This window comes from Polyergus mexicanus, unplaced genomic scaffold (assembly GCF_030449975.1).
Source record: "Polyergus mexicanus isolate NDT 795.1 unplaced genomic scaffold, iyPolMexi1.0 SCAF_12, whole genome shotgun sequence".
In the NCBI taxonomy this organism is placed as follows: domain Eukaryota; kingdom Metazoa; phylum Arthropoda; class Insecta; order Hymenoptera; family Formicidae; genus Polyergus; species Polyergus mexicanus.
Window position 1 is genome coordinate 2638139 of NW_027223332.1, and position 20563 is coordinate 2658701.

General features: G+C 38.2%; 1 protein-coding gene across 1 annotated transcript; it reads left to right on the forward strand.

The window, feature by feature from the left end:
- The first annotated feature begins 39 nt into the window (after positions 1-39).
- On the forward strand, positions 40-19264 carry Snrk (SNF related kinase). Its single transcript, XM_070304923.1, has 8 exons — positions 40-1159; positions 14079-14282; positions 14974-15126; positions 15410-15656; positions 15916-16267; positions 16366-16494; positions 16640-16748; positions 16885-19264. Exons 2-8 carry the CDS (start codon positions 14088-14090, stop codon positions 19039-19041), a joined length of 3342 nt encoding a protein of 1113 aa, XP_070161024.1. The 5' UTR covers positions 40-1159; positions 14079-14087; the 3' UTR covers positions 19042-19264.
- The last annotated feature ends 1299 nt before the right edge of the window (positions 19265-20563 follow it).

The window sequence follows — 20563 nt, forward strand, 5'->3', positions numbered from 1 at the left end:
GTCGTCGACTGCATCGTATATACGCTTTCTGACGCTCTCCAGCTTTCTCGTGTGTCACCGTGTCGCGAGTGTGCGTGCCGCCCGTCTCGTCTCAACGGGACCGTTTCGTCTCTATTCGAGGAAACAGAATCGAGATTCGAGTGTCGCGCGACGATATCGAGGAATCCGTGTTCCGGATCGTGCGCGGGTGAGATCGCGGAAAAGCGACTCGCGCGATCGAAAGAGCGAGAGAATAACGGAAAAACGGGCGACGTGTACGCTTTCCCGTGCGCGCGACGCTCGTGTTGGGTCCAGTGTATGTGTGTGTGTGTGTGTGTGTGTGTACGCGCGCGCGTACGAATGCGAGGAAACGAGACGGGCAAAAGTGGCGAATTGAAGGGGTGGTGAGCGGAGGGCGGGAGACAGTGAGAGAAGAGGAAAAAGTGGGAAGGGTACCGCGCGCGCGGCTCATGCTCGTCATCGCCGAGGAAACTGTCCGGAAGTCACCTTCTGCTGGCGCGAATATCTGTTGCGAAAGATAGACCAATAGAAAGAGAGAGAGAGAGAGAGAAATACGATCGCGGGTGGGCGAGGTAACTCGATAGAAGAAGGGAGAGAAAGAAAAGTAGAGAGAGAGTAAGAGAGATGGACGGAAGGTAGTAAAAGAGAGAGGAGGAAGACAGTTGCATCGAGAAAGAAGAGGTGATTCCGTCAACAGTGCACGAGTTTCGCGAAACGGAGAACGAAGTAGCGAGCGATCGAAAGAAAGAGAGAGAGAGAGAGAGAGAGAGAGAGAGAGAGAAGAGAGCGGATTGCGTCGCAGACGAAGGAATGTGAGAAGCGACCGAGCAGTGCCGTGTAAACACGAGTCTCGAGTAAAAGACGTGGCGGCCCATCAGCAACTACGATTCGATGTCGTTGCCTTTTTCATCGATATCGTCGAACGGCATCCTCGACGTTCCGACGTCGTAGAGAGATAGAGCTCGTGCGGGAAGGAGAGTGCTGTCTGGTGTGGCATCGATCATCGTCATCGTCGTCGTCGTCGTCGTCGTCGCCGCCGCCACCACCACGCGTACATGAATTCGCATCACAAATGACGGCGCACCGGATCGTGGGCGGATTAGCGAGGTGTTGGCTCGACTTATCGTCGTCATCTTGGTCAGTTTAGCCGGACAAAGAGGTAAGTCACTCCGTTGTGTCACTCCTAGCTTTTAATCGTCTCTTACGATCCCCCTCCGGTGCGTGGACTCTTCGGCAAAAATGGCTTCGGTCGTGTGCGTGCGCTGCTCCTCGTCGAAATTATTATATTATTTTTAAGCGGTCGTCGCACCGATTTCACTCGATAAGATAACTTTGACATAACATCGACATCAATAATGTTCCGTCAATGATAGCTTTTCAACAATCGTATCGTGATAATTGTTCGAGGAGCTTCGATCGCAATTTCCTTTGTTGATTCAATTATTAATGAATAATAATTTGTTTGTAAATGAAAAAATTCATTTTTTAATTCATTGCAATTGATGTATATCTTTTCACAATTTTTATCTCCTTTCGATAGATCAACATATTTAAGTGTTCCGTTTTAATTGTAATTTAATTCATTGTAAAAAAAAACAACAGTTTAAAAAGAAATCTATTATATGTGTATATATATATATATATATATATTGATTAACTCTTGCTCTATTATTTATATAAAAATAGAGTATTGTTTTCATACATATACGCTTATATTGACATAGTCAAAAGTGGCACATTATCAATATTTCGATTTTCTATATTTTTTTTTTAATTAGACTAGGCAAAGTGAAACAATTGATATTTCTCGACTAAAAGATATAGAGAGATTATTGATGTATGCCATTGTATGAGAATTTTGTCGCTAATATCTCGGCAATATAAATATTTGCCGACAGATAATATATGGCAGTTATTAGTATAGTTACCGCGCAATAATATTGTATATATCGATCCTGCGGGAGCCGCTCCGAGAATTTGTCCTCACCGAGATATTTGGGTGGGTCCGATAAATTCACGGTATCTTGCACGATAGTCGGACGATCTCGCGTGAGTTCAGATGAATAAACAAGACGGGACAAAAAACGCATTGTAATACGAGTTGAAACGAGTTCCTCGTCTCCTCCATCGAATTGTCTATATATACAGAGTGTCCCCAATTTAAATGGCAAAACCTTCAGGAGCGAGTGTAGGGGACCGAAAAGCTAACTAACAAAACGAAACTAAAAAAAAAAAGAAACAAAACAGATTTTCGTTTTTTTACTCATTTATTTACATTTTATTTATGTTATCATCTATTTAATGCAGATATTGTTCGAAATCTTGCCCTCTTACAGCGATGCAAGCATTACATCCAGCACTGGACCTCATTAATTGCAGCTAGACATTCTTCTAGTGATATTTGGTGCACCGCGTCTATGATTCGGTCTCTTAATTGCTCTCTTGAATTGATTGGCACCGTAAAGGATAACATCAAGCGTTTACATATGTAAGGAACCTTGAGGCGGAAAGTTTATTCGGTGCCAATCGTCTCGAGAGAGCAACTGACAATGAGAGATTGAATTTTTGCGATTTTCTCTAAAATGGAGCAAAAACCGAGCAAACCTCGAAAGGACTTCTTGTCTTAGTTTTTCGGTCCCCTACGCGCTCTTGAAGTTTTGCCATTTAAATTGGAGACACCCTGTATATTTGTATTGCTTTATATTGTGTACATTGTTGAAGGATTGACGAGGAAACAATAAGTTTCCGTAGACCAATCAATTACCGCTTTACGGAAACTTGGTATTTCCGAAGTAATTGTAGGTTGTCTCTCCCGCAAAGCTCTTTCCGATATTAATAATTATAATTCACGGTAGAAAGAAAAGAAAACGGAGTGGATTAATAATCATGTACGAATAAATGTTTCTCTAAATAGATCAAGTGCAATGATAATTTTATATTGCATTTTCTTAATTTATGAAACACAACGCTGATATAAATACTTTATAATTTTGACTTTTCTAGAACGATAGATAAAATTGCGCAACATCAAATATTTTGAAGAAAATCTTTATTATTAAAAAACAGAAACTTCCTCTCTATATTTTTCGTTTATATAATATAATAATTATATTTATCAAAATTATTAAAATAATTCTCAATACTATTGGATGATTTCATAAGTTCGTGCCCGATTTTCATAAATGGCATTAAGTTACTGCATGGCGGATTTCTATTATTTTCGTGTGGTAATTGTTGCTTATACCGAATAGATGACGTTGTCTTATGTCAATTTAGCGTCAGACATTGTTCAGATAAGTCCATTTGTGCATAAGGGAAATCATTAAAAATGGAGAACGAAAAGGTGCATTTGCGGCATGTAATGCTATATGAATTTCGGAAAGGCGTGAGTGTTGGGATTGCACAAAAAAATATTCAAAGCGTTTATTTTGACCGTGCTCCTGCTCTCCGAACAGTCAAAAAGTGGTTTGGCAGATTTCGAAATGGTGATTTCAACATGGAGGATCAACCCCGCTCTGGACGGCCTTCTGGCATTGATGATGACATTGTGCATGCCTTAGTGAAAAGAAACCCAAGGATTACAACTGAGGATATTGCTGAGAGGCTGAACATCGATAATTCAACCGCTTTTCGTCATTTAAAAAAGCTTGGATACATTTCCAAGCTTGATACGTGGGTGCCGCATCTCCTGACTGAAAGGAATAAGCTGCAGAAAAACTGCAGGAGTTGCAATGGGAAATTCTGCAGCACCCGCCATATTCTCCAGATATTGCGCCTTCAGATTTTTATCTGTTCCGGTCTTTGCAGAATAGTTTAAATGGCAAGAATCTCAATTCCGAGGAAGCTGTCGAAAACCACCTTAGAAACTTTTTTCAAGAAAAACCAAGTTCTTTCTTCAAAAATGGAATCGACAAGCTTATAGATCGTTGGAAAACCATTGTAGAAAAGAATGGAGACTATATAATTGATTAATAAAAGTGGTATCTCTAAAATATAATCTATTGAAGTTTATATTTAAATCGGGCACGCGAACTTATGCAATCACCTAATACATTATTATATAAACCACCAGAACCATTAATAAATAATAAATTGATTCTACACAAATATGTAATTAATTCGCAATGGCTTTGTGATTCTAATAAAATAGAAAAGACTTTCGTATATACAGACCTTTCATAAATTTCATTTGCAAGATTGTTTCATATTCTTATATCTAAATAAATATCTGATGTTTGAATAAATCGCTAAAACTAAATATATTAAACAATAATATGGCCTCTTCTGTGCAGAAATTGCGATCGAAGCGATTCCATTGCGAACAAAGTGGCATAATGACGATACGGCAATTCTTAATTTAATAACGATGTTTTTTCGTGTTACACTGTATTTATCACAATAATTTCGAAACGTAATGCTGCAGACATTGCGAAAATTAAATGGGTAATTAAGTAAAATTTCTTAAAATCGAATACTGAATCTACATTTTTTTTATACGTTGAATAATTATATTGAATTTACATAAAAATATAGAAAATTTAATAATTATTGATATTTGTTTCTACAGAAACAATTATAGGTACAATTATTACAATAATTTACATATCGTAACAATGGGGGGAAAAAAAAAAACAATATAATGCCACGCGGAAATGGAATTTTATCTGCCGCGAGTCTTTTCGCAAGTGTTACGTGCATAAAGACATGAATGCAGTCTACGATTATCGATACATGAACGATTACATATTTCATGACCTCGAGTAGTAGGTTGCACGATAATTATTAGTATCATATATGACATATCTTCATCGTAAGGTCCAAAGTTTGCGTGCTTGTTCGTTACAATCGACGATTTGTCATTCATATCTATAATTTGGAATACGAATTATTTCCTGCTTTTGGAGAAAGTATTTAACTCAATTTAAGCGACATCCTATTAAGATTAAGATATAATTTCGCAAAAAGAAAACAAATAAAAATTCGTCAATTTAATTACGTTACTTTTAACTTATTGTTACTCGATATTTTTTATCTTTCCATTTAAAATGCATCTCTTGCTCTCTCTCTCTCTCTCTTTCGATGCAATTTACTTCAACAAACTTTATCCAACTTCTCTTGTTTGTAAGCTTATATGGGCCGAGGTTTTCAAAGTTTCTATAAAGTGTTGCGTATTATCTCTAATGGAAAAAGGCATTTTACTTTACTAAAATTCTTCAAAATGTTAAATCACATCAAGACAAGTTGAAGAAATTCCAGACTAACTTGATATAAATAGTTAACTGTTATATAATTGACCGTATCGCTGGAGTTAATAAAGTTTTCCCGGCCGCACGTAGAGATATTTCTCTCTCTCTCTCTCTCTCTCTCTCGTCGCAATAAAACGGAGGGAAACGTTAGCCAGGATTCCCGGGAACGGAGAAAAAGTTGTGACCGTTCCCAGAAACTGCCCAGCATTCCTCTGGGTCGACCCCAAGACACTTGAAAAAAATTCGGCGTAACCTCCCGTCGTTCTCTGGCCGCTAAATTCTGTTCGGATTTTCTGGCTTTTCGAATAACATTTATTTTATTTGATTCTTCGTGGATGTCAGTACTTTCGTAGAATTTCTCCCCGCGTGAATCTTTGACTTTTTTTTTTGTTTTTTTAAATGGAATTTTAATAAAAGTATATCTATCCCTCTAACTTTATAAGAATGTTTTTAAAAATTAAAATAAAATAACATGTGTTATTTAGTCATCAAAATTTAGATTATAAATTTGCATTGACGCGAGGTATATCTCCGTAATTAAATAAATAAATTATTAAATAAATAAATAAATATACATGCTGAGATTAAAAAGATAAGAAATAGCGGGACACTGTATATATTACATTACATTCTTGAAATGCTCTGTGCCTATTCATGTATTTCACATCTGTGTTTAAGCATGTGGCATATTATCGAAACTATTATCGATATAAATGATGAAATATTATTACATATTAGTAATACTAAAATGCAAAAAAGTCTATTGTTACGAAATATATTATTTTTCTATAATACCTCGATATGGCTAATAAAATTACGTCGCAACACGTAAATGATAGTTGCATATAAATATTTATTTCAAAAAGTTTATATACATATTATTATGAAATATTCTTTTCGTTATTAAATATAATGCTCATTTAAATTCTTTAATAAGAAGTTTATCTAAATTTACAAAAAAAAAAAAATGTATGTATTTATTATATGTTTATGGATTACATAATAATGTTTAGGAATTTGGTCACATTTAAAAGTTTTCCATCGCTCGTAGTGGGACGGATAAATTTTTAATTTCTTTCCGAATGACATTATTTTCGCTCGCTTTATCACCTACACATCTCATCCAACTTATTATTATTATTATTTACTGTTGGACAGACGGCCAATAGTGTTTGCGAACGAAACGACTAGCACAACGGTGTTCGGAAGCGGAGATCAATCTGCCTGTCGAGTGCATTATCTCAAATTACACAGATCCGGTCGCGTCAAATAATCCGCTCGATGCCAAATCGCACTCGTATAAAAAAATCATGGATCGTCGAAAAGTATTAGCGTCTCTTTTCATAGCGTTTCCCATCGATAATGGAAGGAATGTAACAAAGAGTTAAAAACAGTTGGCAGAGTAAAAGATCCTGTTTTATGCATAGAGATGATAAACAATTGCAACAAATGTTTCTTCACCGCGACATTCGTCATCTTCTCTTTTCTATTTCTCTATTTTTCCTCTATCGTCGAACACTGAGAAAAATACGCGTACATAGTTAGATACATCTAAAGGGATCATTATCATCAGTGATCTTTGCGTAAGAGATTTCTATATTTCTAATAGATTATCGAGAGACAGTCTCTTTCCGCAATTGTTTTTACGAATATTATTTAACGACGTCATCGAGCAAGTGAATCAGTGCGAATGCGGATTAAGTTTAGGGAACTGTCAGCAATGCCTGTAAAAGAATAGAATGTATATTTCATAGGGTTTCTATCAGACTCTAGAAACGTAATCTCCGATGGCTTTTACCGCTGCGAAAGTTTAATTGGATGGCATTTCTAATTGGATTTTCTTTGCGGCTTCTGACTTTTTATTTTTTTTTTTTTTTTCAACGTCGATATACAGGGTGTCTCCAATTTAAATGGCAAAACTTCAAGAGCGCGTAGGGGACCGAAAAACTAAGACAAGAAGTCCTTTCGAGGTTTGCTCGTTTTTGCTCCATTTTAGAGAGAATCGCAAAAATTCAATCTCTCATTGTCAGTTGCTCTCTCGAGACGATTGGCACCGAATAAACTTTCCGCTTCAAGGTTCCTTACATATGTAAACGCTTGATGTTATCCTTTACGGTGCCAATCAATTCAAGAGAGCAATTAAGAGACCGAATCATAGACGCGGTGTACCAAATATCACTAGAAGAATGTCTAGCTGCAATTAATGAGGTCCAGTGCTAGATGTAATGCTTGCATTGCTGTAAGAGGGCAAGATTTCGAACAATATCTGCATTAAATAGATGATAAAATAAATAAAATGTAAATAAATGAGTAACAAAACGAAAACTTGTTTTGTTTCTTTTGTTTTTTGTGATTTTCTCCAAAATGCAGGAAAAACGAGCAAACCTCCTAAAGGACTTTCTGTCTTAGCTTTTCGGTCCCCTACACGTTCCTCAAGTTTTGCCATTTAAATTGGGGACACCTAATATATTTCCATTGTACATATAATAATACTTTTTTTCAGAATCCTGAAAAAAGAAAATCTCTTGTATCAAAAAAAATTTTTTTTACCCAGACCCTTAATATAATACAATTCTGCATTTCTTTCTACACGAGGGATCCGATTTATTTATTGGCAACAATAATAATTCGCGATAAAACGAAAATTACACTCTCAGAAAGGATTTCTGATAACGTGACAAAAAATATTCTTGACACATTTAATCGTATCACAATCTTATGCGGTATAAAAATAAAACAATTTTAAAATTAAATCAATAATTCCTTTTCTTCTCTCTCGAATTAAATAAGATTGTCTTACTATCTTGAGACAAGAGTAACATATACAAATCTAAGCTTATATATTCTTGCATTTAGAATAACTTGATGTTAGATTGCTACAAATTTCCATCTTCATCTTTGTGAGAAAATTAACGGGACAGCACCAAGAGGATTTTATTCTAGATTTAAAAATTTTCCATTTAAGATTAAAATATTCCTTTTTCAATAATAAATATGATTGTCGCTATATCGATCCTATTTTATGATAGATTGAAGAGTAATAGCATTAGATCCGGAAATCTTTTCTGTGGGTGTACTCTCTCGATATTTTTCCGCGCGATGAAAGTTCTTTTCTAAATATTTTTCTCTCTTTTTAACCGAAGAATTGTGTACTATATGATTAAAATTTCATCTTTATTCGTGACTTTATTCGTATACAGTTGATCTCTATGCACTCCCGGCGCGGCAATGCAAACGCTCTAATCGGCCATAATTATCATCCTCGTGCGGATGAACACCGCCGTTGTTCCCACCGACGATGGCGGTGGCGCGGATTATTCGCGCCCTCAGATATCATTATGTATATCTTCCTCGTGCGCGATAATGCGTCGTGGAATCCCGGTAACGGTACGGCGAACATTACCTGTTACACAGGGTTGGGAACGTTACTCTATAAAAGTAACGCGTTACCGTTACCGTTATTTTTTGTAAAAAGTAACTCGTTACCGTTACTCGTTACTGATTTTAAAAAGTAACGCGTTACCGTTACCGTTACTTAAAAAGTAACGATTCGTTACTTTTCCGTTATGTTTTTGTTTTTTGTAATGCTAAAATAAGCTATTAGATTAGAAAATTATTTAGTAATCAATATTAAATGTAATAATCTATGTTACGATTAAAAACTCTAAATTAGTCACTATATAGCAAGCGCTTTTTATATTAAACTTATTTAATGATTCTAATTTTTTATATTAATATCTTTACTTTTTAATATACTTATCTTTATAGGAATTTAAATTGTAATTTACAAATTTCAATTTTGTTGAAAATTTTTATCCAACATTATTTTTAAATATTGATAAGAGAAATATTGATATTATTAAGAGTGTATCCCAATATTCATTGTCAGTATTGTAAAATCTATAATTTACGTTACTATAGATTTTCAGTGACTGGCAGTGACTATCGGAATGCAGCCTATGATAGAAGGCTACAAAATATTTTTCAAAAAATACATCTATTGAATAGATACAAGATAATAAAAACCAAAAAATAACGATAAAAGTAACGGCTAGTTCGTTACCGTTACTGTAAAAATGTAACGACGTTACCGTTATCGTTAGAAACAGAAAAAAGTAACGATCGTTAACGAAAAAAAGTAACTGTAACGGTAACGACGTTACAAGTAACGCGTTACTTCCCAACCCTTCCATACTACTCTTTACGTTACGTATTATTATCACAGGTCTATAATATCGTCGCTTCGATTATGGATTCGCGTAGAAGGCTATCGCGCGTACTAATTACCGTTATAAATTCGGAATATTTTCGCGCTATGGAAATTAAATTAGCGTGTGAAATGTATAATAATTAAAGCGACTCTATTGCCGTTTTTTCATATTTCACAAATTTATTAAACCATTTTAATACATCTCGATCTGTGTATATAAAAATAAGAATAGATCATGTGTCAGAATATCGGAGAACCGATCATTCTTTAAATGTCACATTTTCCAATACACAATAGACCACTTTTCACAAGATACGCCTCGCGTCAGATAGATTAATTGATTTATCGAACGAGAAAGAAAGGCGCCGCAGAGTGCAACATGTGGATTAGCGAACACAGTTCACTCGTGTGTTGGCGAATAATATGCCGACACACTCCTATCAAAACTCGATTCTTCCGATAAAATATTTATTCGCCGCGTTATCACGTTGATCGATTTATCCGCAACGCCGTAAAGTTTCGTCGTAGGAAGCGCTCTGTCACTTTACGTATACTGACTATCGCAAATCGCAACAGTACATCTATTTCGATCCGCTGTTTCTCTACCGTACGTCCGGGAAACGCTGTCTACCAGGAGGAATTCGTAACAGGATTTAAATATCAAATACGGTCCCGCGCGCGCGCCATCGTTTATCATTAGAACGGATTACGCTTTCTATTGTATGTACAAAGTTTTCATTTGATGGAATTTCTGGCCGCAAGCGCGTGTCCCTGCGTGGGAAAATCCCATATTGGTCGTTACTGACAAAACCCCGCTCCCGCGCTTTTCCACGAGATAAACCCATTCCGGTTTTCAGGCATGAAATATCTGGGAGTTTATTTATTTTTTTTTTTTTTTAAGTTTAAATATTATTGCAATATTGAGGGATCTATATCGCACGGAGCATCATGTACAATATTTTATTTATTGTTTTTCCGCGTTCGAGCGAATGGATAACGGGATTATTTTCTTACTTTTTAAGGAGAGAAATTCATCTTGAAATAAAAAATACGCTATATATATATATGTATTATATCCGCCGTCTCATTTAACTCGTCACGGTTGCTACGAGCGCGTACTCTCTAGGCACTCTTGCCTCGAATAGTCGTAAACTTATTACGTGTAACTGACGCTCATGCATCTCATTATTACACGGACACGGTAAAAGCGGTAAGTAAAAGCAGGTCAGACTGATATTACGGATGTGCCCGCGCAGAGATAAATCTTGATGCCGGACGAGCGTCGTTTTTTTATCCGGTTAAATGCCAAATTCAATTCCGCCACGACATGATGGATCCGAATAAAGGATGATCGACTTCCGTTTTTCTTGCACGTGCAAAATTACCACGCGAGTAATTGTCATGTGTGAATATCCAGAATCGATATTAATATTACGGTTTAAAGCGGCGAGTTATTACAATTGTAAAAATCGTTCAGAGAGATCTCGAAAGGTCTATTCGCAATAATGGTAAAGATATTGAAAAACGCGAGAGTAAGAATCTTTTTTAATTAATAAATAATAAATTAATTAAATAAATAGAATTGATAAAAAATTAATTAATTAATTAATTAATAGAATTAATAAATAATAAATTAATTGATTAATAGATTAATAAATAAATAATTAATTAATAACTAGAACTAATAAATAATAAATTAATTAATAAATAGAATTAACAAATAATAAATTATTTAATGAATAAAATTATTGGATAATAATAATTTATTGAATACATAATTTTGTGAATTAATAAGTAGAGAAAATTGATATAAAAAAATTATCATGTATTAATTTAGCTACTTTAATTATATTAAAGATCATACATTTTTGTATAAAATTGTATGTCGAACTTTGCGTTAGACGTTAGATTATCTTTAACAGTGTAGGTATGATTTTATTTAATTAATTTTCTTTTCGTGGTCCGTATTATTCCTATGCGCGATTTGCGCCACGCTGTGAAAACATTTGGACTTTCCCTGGATAAGCGTAGTTTTCCAAAGCGCCAGTTTGTGACGATAGATTAGAGAGAAATCTCTGACCCAGATAATTATAATATTATTTACTTAGGTCAAAAGAGATACCTCTACGGACACGCTATAATAAACGAAATTAAAGTGTCGCGCGCCATCATATTGTGTCAGTCACACGCTTGTTGTTAATGGCGATTCATAGGTCGAGATATAAATCTTGCGAAACTTTCGCGATAATCGCGTTGCTTTTCCCGCTCTCATCGTAACGATATCAATTGCAATTGCGTAAGAGTGATTAATTTCCTATAGCGGAAAGAACTCGAATTAAACGCGTCGATATATGACGTCCGCGCCGTTTATTTATTTCAATTGAATCTGCTACCAAGCGCAATCGATCGCGCGTTATCTCATCGCGCGAGAAACATTCGTCGTTGCGTATTCATGCGCGGAATATTTTTCGATATCTGCCAATAAATCAGCACGCGCGACGAGCGTTGGATTTGCCTGAATGAATTAACCCGTCGGCAAGATAATTTATATCATCTTAAGAATGAAAATAAAAATGAACGATGCGGGAAACGCTCGTCCGATAATAATAACGCCGGCGAATGTATACCTCGCGCTTTATTTATATCGCGACGCAAGCGATAAATGCGTTGACGCGAAATAAAAGCCGTAAAATCTCGATGAGCGGATCTCTTAAGTCTTACGTCATCGTTCGCTATAAATCGCATGGCAAGCGTCGATGAGATTCGATCGATGAATCCTGTTTTTTTTCGTCGAATCGATTGAGAGGAGAAGAATTTTCGGCTCGTTTCTTACGGGAAGAAATTTCCTGACGAGAAAGAGGCCAACGATCCGAGCGCGTCTCCCTTATTACAGTGCCTTAGCCGTTCGGGGAAGGTTTATTTTTACGTTCCTCGTAATCCTCGTAAAGAGCATCCGGAGCACGCATAGCGAAGAAATGATGATTCGCCGCAAGCTCCGCCGTAAGCGCGCGGCGGAGACGCCCTTGCGGATCCCGCGGAAAGTTGCTGGTACGCGTGTCGAGATTTTCGCGACACCGGTATTCGTATCGTATTTTCGTGCGGCTCCTATACACATGGGAGGACGGAATGCGAGATGGACGATGCGCCGCCGGTGCCGGCGAATCCCGGCTCGTTTCGGCGCGTCGCGACGCGACAATGCGTTTCGCAATTACGAAGACAATGCGTTCCCTCGGCAGTAACGTCGGCTCTCGCTATTCCCATCGACGTCCAGCGCTAAATTTGGTCGAGTGAGTTCTTATCCCAGTGCTCGCATTAGCGCCTGTTAGACGGATAAAAAAATTAGGCGATTGAAAAAGATTTTCTACGATATTTTATAAGAGTCATCGATCTTTTTCTAAAGATACGATTGATTTGTGAATAACAAATTCTTTTCCAATTATTTTCCTTTCCCGATGTGTATTATTTTTGAATTTTTAATTCCGATTATAATAAAATTATTATAAAATTCAAATAATATTTATTTGAATTTTTAATTCGATATATTCATATCGAAGAAAAATCGAGTTGTCGAAAATTATACATAATTTTTAAGACGTTTAAGATGGTATACTTTATATCTATTTTATATCTATTTGCGAGAGTAAGGCCCCGCGAACGATAGAGAAAATATTAGGAATAGGAATATTAAATATTAAATATCAGGAGGAGCAATTTGGGATTATTTTACTTTAAACGGAGGGAACGGAATGGATTAACGCATAATGAAATAGAAAAATAAAAATTAGAAATAATCAATCCATTCCGTGTCCTTGTTTGAAGTAAAATAATTACAAATTGCCCCTTTTGATATTTAATATTTTATTCCTATTTCTAATATTTTCTCTATCGTACGCAGGGCCTAAGAATCTCTGAATCACACAGATAATTATAGTTGGCGCGCAAGTTTAACGTGCATCTTGTATACGTGCGGTCCATTAGTTTTCCACACTAGGAATTTTTCCGAACCGATAGTTCCTTCCTCCTGTCATTCTATCAAGTGTACTTTTTTTTACCATTGCCGATGGTACGTCGACGGAGCGATTAATTATTGCTCCTACTTAGGCTAAAAATAATGGTGACCTCTTTCTCGTGCGGAGTAGACCGAGGAGCCGCTGTGCTTGGTATGCGACTGTCGTATACAGTTTAACAATCGATCAGAGTTAATATAATTGGAATTCACCGACTCATCCGTTATATCGTATGAAGACGAGCATGTATACGAAGCGAAGATCTAAAAAAACGACGAAAAATTATAATAAAAATGAATAAAGCGCGTTTAATTAATCAACTTTGACAGAGCGATCTTTCTACTTGCCTCTCTTATTAAATAAATCTCGAGAATCTTTCAAAATGTACATAAATCTATGCTACGAAGATTTTAAAGTCAAGATCTCAAACCCAAATAAAGATTAAATTTCAAACCAACATCAATTTTTTTTTTTTTTTGGGGGGGGGGTCTTATTTTTTATCACTGTCAATATTTTCTAATTCACTCGAATAATTATTTTAGATAAATGATTAGAATAATATGTCTCTTTCTTTTCTATTTGCCACGTACAAAGAACTCATGATGTGCATTGCAGTGACACGAAATGAATCGAAGAGTAGGATACAGCAATTACGATGGCAAGATCGCCGGGCTCTACGACTTGGAGGAGACCCTCGGCCGCGGCCACTTTGCCGTAGTAAAGCTGGCACGACACGTTTTCACGGGTGAAAAGGTCGCAGTGAAGGTCATCGATAAGAACAAGCTCGACGAAGTTTCGAGGGCGCATCTCTTCCAGGAGGTGAGAGAAATCGAGTTGTCTTTATTATATGACGCGATTGTCAGCAAATAATATATTCAAAATTCTTCCACGATCCGTTCAGTTTGATCTTTCGCCTTTTCAACAGAAACGAATAAAGAAAATATCTCTCTCTCTCTGTTAAAAATAACTTAACTAAATGTTAAAATGCGAAAAGTTGATAGAAAGTATATGAATTTAAATTTTTTTTTTCCCCCTTTAAATATTCTATTTTCTTTTTAGTATTTTTTTATATAGAATAAAGTCGTATTGCTATGTCAGATTAATTTTTTTATCTCAAATTTATTTCAAATCGAAATAAATTTGCAATTGATAATAATTTGACAGATAGAATTTCAACGATATTCGTTGTTTATATCCATCTTCATGAATCTGCAATCAGGCTAGAGTGTTGTGTTCTGTCTCGAATCTGTTTGATGCCTTAATGGATATAGTAGAATCATTGAAATGGCATCCTGATTCGCGTAATGTGATTTTAATGGCTGGTCGATAGTATAATCGGAAATCGAATAACCTCGCGCACAGTTCCATCGCGTGGATTTTATCGCGATGAATCTCGTTAAGGTCAACAAGATAATGGATGCAATCATTGACTCCTGGATACAGATTTGCTCGGGGAAAACAAATTTTTTTCTTGCGCATTGATTATGATTGCGAATAATCTGTGTCGCAGGTGCGGTGCATGAAACTGGTGCAACATCCCAACGTAGTGCGGCTATACGAGGTGATAGACACGCAGACCAAGCTATACTTAATTCTCGAGCTTGGGGATGGCGGAGATCTCTACGATTACATCATGCGGCACGACAGCGGTCTCAGCGAGGAGGTATTGTCGCATGGCTATTGTGATTTTATTGTCGCTATCAGGTTGCAATTATTACGTAAATAAAAAAAAATATATATATAATATAATTTTAATTTTGATATGTAAAAAGTTAGCATATTAAATATTAATACTAAATACTCATAATATGATTTTGGCAAGAACATATTTTTTTTTACGAAATATACGTCGATTGAGAAATTGTAAAATTTTTCATAATAATTGCCCAAGCATCTGCCACGTCAGAATGTTTGAAATATAAAATATATTGCTTTCTATCTGTCAGCTGGCCAGGACTTACTTTCGGCAGATAGTTCGGGCCATATCTTACTGTCATCGTTTGCACGTAGTGCATAGGGATTTAAAGCCCGAGAATGTTGTGTTCTTCGAAAAGCTCGGTACGGTCAAACTCACGGACTTCGGATTCAGTAATAGATTCTGTCCTGGTCAGAAGCTTGAAACTTCATGCGGCTCATTAGCGTACTCCGCTCCAGAGATACTTCTGGGTGATAGTTACGATGCCCCCGCAGTAGGTAAGCTCCGTTAATTAATCGTTGATTAAAGATTAAGAAAGATGACTTAAGTTATTAAGACTTATTAATTATTTAGCAATTTCTAAATGCTCCAATTTTAACGATAAAATAATTCAAGATGCTCTTTTTTCGTTATTTTAATTTTGAGTTATTTCTTTTGTCAAAAGTTTTATGAGACGTAATCGATTTGATTGAGAAAAAAATGTGAAAGTGAGATCTCACTTCGATAAGCCATGTTTATCGTTCTGATTTGTTACAGATGTTTGGTCGTTAGGTGTAATATTATACATGTTAGTATGCGGTCAAGCGCCATTTCAAGAGGCGAACGACAGCGAAACGTTGACAATGATTATGGACTGTAAATATTCGATCCCGTCACATGTGTCTGATGGTTGCAAGCGGCTGATCGCGAAGATGCTCGTGCGGCAACCCGAAGGCAGAGCGTCTCTCGAGGAGATCGCGGCGGATCCGTGGTTAGCGATTGGTTCCGATTTGGACACTATGGAAACATTGCCGCTCGTGTCGCGTCAACAAGTGTCCGATGATCATCACAATCACATAATTACCAAAATGGTTAACGGTAATATCGCCACCAAGGAAGAAATATTGGAGTGAGTAAACATTAGGAAGCCTCGCGGTGTTAGTATATATTTTGTTCGCGTCGGCGCGACTTTTTACCTAGTAATTTTCACCACGTATCTTTTTGCAGCGCGCTCGACAAGAATGAGTACAATCACATCACCGCGACGTATTTTTTGCTAGCGGAAAGAAAGCTGCGCGCTCATCGACAGGAACAGATGCAGAAAACTCGACCAGAGGTTCTAGATGTTTCTCCGAGGTATGTTTTAAGCATTGAATTACGCATCGCTAGTGTTGCTTCTACGTGTGATTCACTTATAAAATATGCGAGTTCTAAATATTTATGCCGCGCGTCAACTTGAATAAAGTCACTAACATACTAATATACATTGCTAATTTTGCAGCCGGCAGGATGATCTGACAACGAATCTTCGAACGGATCAGAACTCCCTGGGCACTGTCATCAATCAATCGTTATTGAGCGTGCCACGGACGCCCGGTGATGTACCGCAGGTACGTATCGCATGCTTGTCTTCTAAAATGACGTCGACTAATGTGACCGAATGTAACGTTAAGGCAGGCATATAAAGTATCGTCTGCCGGATAACGTTCCTCGCTCGGGAAACAAAGATGGCTGTTCTCATTGCAGAACGTGCGTACGCGCAAATGCAGTATCGTCCAAGAGGAGGAAGACGAAGATGATGTGTCTTCCTGTTCCGGCCGTGATGAGCGCGGCAGTAATTCGACGTTAAATTCCTTGAATCGCCGTGGCTCCCGTTCCGAGGGAAAACTTTCGCATATTCTGCAGGAACGGTTATCGCAGCTTCCAGAGAAGCATACTAGCACAAAACCCGTGCAGAGTCAACGGCATCCGCACCAAAAAGAGGACATCGTTATCGCCGACAGAGGAGAAAGACTGAAACAGAATTCAAGAAACGAAAAGGATAACAAAAAGTTATCGTTGCCGGTGCATTCGAAGACGACGGGAAAGGTTCAAACGGGTAATGTTCTTTTGGAGAAGCTACCCGCATCACCACGGATTACCACAACTTGCGAGGAAAATCTGAAGAATCGATTAAGTGACGTAAATGCTCCAACCACAGGATGGTCTAGAAGAAGCAACAATACGGAAGTCAGGCCCAAATCGGTGACAGAATGTTTAAACCGGACTGGCGGATCGATACCGGCAAACAAGTGGAGAATGGGTGCTCAGCATCATCGGTTCAGCGTGCCGCTCACGGAGCCCACGATTTCCTTGAAACCGTCCCAAGTCCCTACGAAAACAATAGTGACGACAACTACTACAATTCTACTCGAATCATCAACCGTATCGATACCTCTTCATCCGATTAGCGACAATCAAGTGACATTAACGCCTAAATACAAGACGATGCCGTCGCCCAGCAGCGGTAATTCGTCTACAACGCAACTTAATGAAATTCTGGAGGATGGAGATGGCATGCAGGCGTCTGTGAACTCAACAGAATGCGGAGGTTCGACGACCAAATGCCGCGTCGTCAGGCGAACGGCATATGAGCAACGGAGGAGCAAATTTCATAAGACGCGCACAACCTCTTGTTCGAGTTCCGACGCTAGCGACGACGACAGCGAAAGTAGGAAAAAGAGGGCACATAAACTTGGGGCCTCCACCGGGAAACCTTTACCTCCAAGACGCGACAGTCACGATGACTCGAGCGACTCACAGGATCCGGGAGGAAGCGGCGGCGGGCGAGGTGGAGTGGTCGGCGGTGGCGGAAGCGGTGTGAGCAATGGCGAACATACGACGACAACCGAAAACAATCGAAACGACAATAGTAGTGGCACTAACACGACAAACACAAATACAACGACGACAAAAACCGGAGGTGGGAGGCACCGATGCACCGAGAATCAGGTCATTTTCGGTAGGAGACATCGCGCCGGCAGAAGAAGAGCTGGTGAGACGCGTTTGCGAGAGAGCCAATCGTTGAATCGTATCACTGAGGTGCAAGAGGCCGAGGCACCCTCGTCCTGTCAAAATCATTGTCACATGTCGCGTAATTCAACCGTAATCGGTGCGCCAAATGTGTCATCGTCATCATCATCATCATCATCGACGTCACAGAGCAATACGGCTTCCCAGCAGAGCGCTGCTCAGCCTGTCTCTCAAATGGCAACTACCACGATACAGAAGGCTAAAGGCCTCGGTGCGAGGCTATTGCAAAGCTGGTCGCTCGGCGCTGGGAAGTCCTTGATATCGCATAGCTCAAATAAACAATCTGCTCATAGCCCCGGTGGTAAAAGTAATAATCATCGTCAATCGGATAATAGCTGTCAAACAATCGGTACCGCTAGCGATGAACGTCGCGGAGATCACAAGTGCACCAGTCAAACAACATGCAACGACAAGGAGAATCGCGGCAACGGCTCGATAAACCGAAACGAATGTAAGAATAGGAAGATTCGGTTGCTAAGCCGCTATTTCGCCGTGCACAAAAAGCTCTGCGTACCGTTACCGGGCTTCGGTAAAGGACGTTTATACAAGGCTCGCTCGTGCGGCAGCATCACGCGCGATCGCGTGAGTCCGCCATCGCCCAAGTCGATGCTGTTTTGCTCTACAGCTGCGGCCGAGGACAAGTGGCGAGAGCGTCATCAATGGTGCGATGCCGCGACGAAGCAGCATCGTGGCAGCGACGGCGATATTAATCAGAATCTTGGCCTCGCACATCTCGTGCAGGAGAGCATCGTCGGCAAAGGCTGCACCAAACTGCCCGCCGTGTGCCACATTCATCTCGGAGACGCTTCCAAGTGTTGCAGTCTTTGTTGATGAATCGCTTCCGCTCGGAAGAAGTGGAAAACTCGAGCGCAAGATGAGAGACACAAGTGCGGGTAGGTAAGTGAGGTTCATTCTAGTGCCAGTGACATAGCTAAATAGCGTGAAACTTCTTTTGCGCGACAATCTTTTCTGTAAACTGTATATAATTTTTAGCAAGTTATTTTATTGATACAGAAATATTCTTATCGTTTAAAAGATCTGATTTTCGTGGTTTTTTTGGGGGGTGGGGGGGAGGGGGGATGGGGGGGCATCGAAACAGCATAGATGCAACATCTTGGCATATTTAAAAAAAAATAGCGGCTAACTGCATTTTTAAATGCAAAATCCGTGTCAGATATGTTTATATAGAAACAACGTCATAAGCAATTCAGAGTGCAATATATGTGCTCGCAATTAATATTTCCAAAAAGAAAGGTATGATCTGTTCCTCTCGCTGACGCCGAAATTACATTAAGTTAAGGAGGCGCAATGCGATTAATATCCGCGCGTATGGTAACCGTTAATCGCGATATATTACGTGGTTTTGGTCTGCCATCGATTTACTTGACTGATTACATCATATCCCTGCTGGAGAGGGGGGAGGGGGGACGGGGGGTCTATAGAGCACAGGGATCAAGGTAAGAATAAGAGAAAGAAAGGGCGTATTAATCGGTCACTCCGAAAGGGTCTGTATCTAGTCCATATAAACAAACAATGTATTAAATATTGCAGAGTTTATGATTATTATATTATTACATTATATTGTATTATATATTATTATTATTATTAATATTATATTATTATCACTCTACACTATTCTAATGCTCTGTTACTATTATATCCGCTACTATCAATCGCTATTATTATTGTGTGAGATTCCGTATCATCTCCAAGATCATCGCTATTGTCATTATTATCATTATCGCCGCGTCTCCATTATCACCCTCTTTCCAATTTCTTCTAAATAATGCAAAAACATAACACGATATAGTAATGCATAATGCGTCGCAAAAATAATTTGCATCTTGATTCAGATGCAACTTGCGAGTGATTGGGTACAAAGTCGCGAAGTGCGAATAGTGTCTTCCTTGTCGTATTTTTTTTTTTCCCGATTCCTTCGTTTTCTTTAAAATACTATTCCTTTATCTTTCTCCTCTTCTATATGCCATTACCTTTACACAAAAAGCTTCCTAACTCGTTAACTTATTAAGTACAGATATAGTTTCCGAATGGCGATTGACTATATGTTCATATAAATTAATGCGAATCGTAATGAAACATACAGAGAAAAAGAAAAAGAGATGCGTGCTCTATGACAGATAGCCCGAATTGCGTTTAAACGGAAAGGAGGAAATGATTAAGGAGGGAAAGAAACTCGCTCTACAATGTTTGTGTATATAATACGTCCGTTAAAAACGGGAATATAAAAGTGTACTTTTTGTGTGTGTGGAGCGAGCAATGCGCGACATATATAAAGCCCACCGAGCGCATAAAATTGCGCGCAGATATTAGAAGCTTAAGAGTAAGCGACGAG

What these genes read in the sequence shown, in the direction of transcription:
- Snrk (XM_070304923.1), top strand. Translation starts at nt 14,088, where the DNA reads ATGAATCGAAGAGTAGGATACAGCAATTACGATGGCAAGATCGCCGGG. An exon ending in GGGCGCATCTCTTCCAGGAG is followed by an intron (nt 14,283 to 14,973) that starts GTGAGAGAAATC and finishes TCTGTGTCGCAG; the next exon opens with GTGCGGTGCATGAAACTGGT. An exon ending in ACCAAGGAAGAAATATTGGA is followed by an intron (nt 16,268 to 16,365) that starts GTGAGTAAACAT and finishes ATCTTTTTGCAG; the next exon opens with CGCGCTCGACAAGAATGAGT.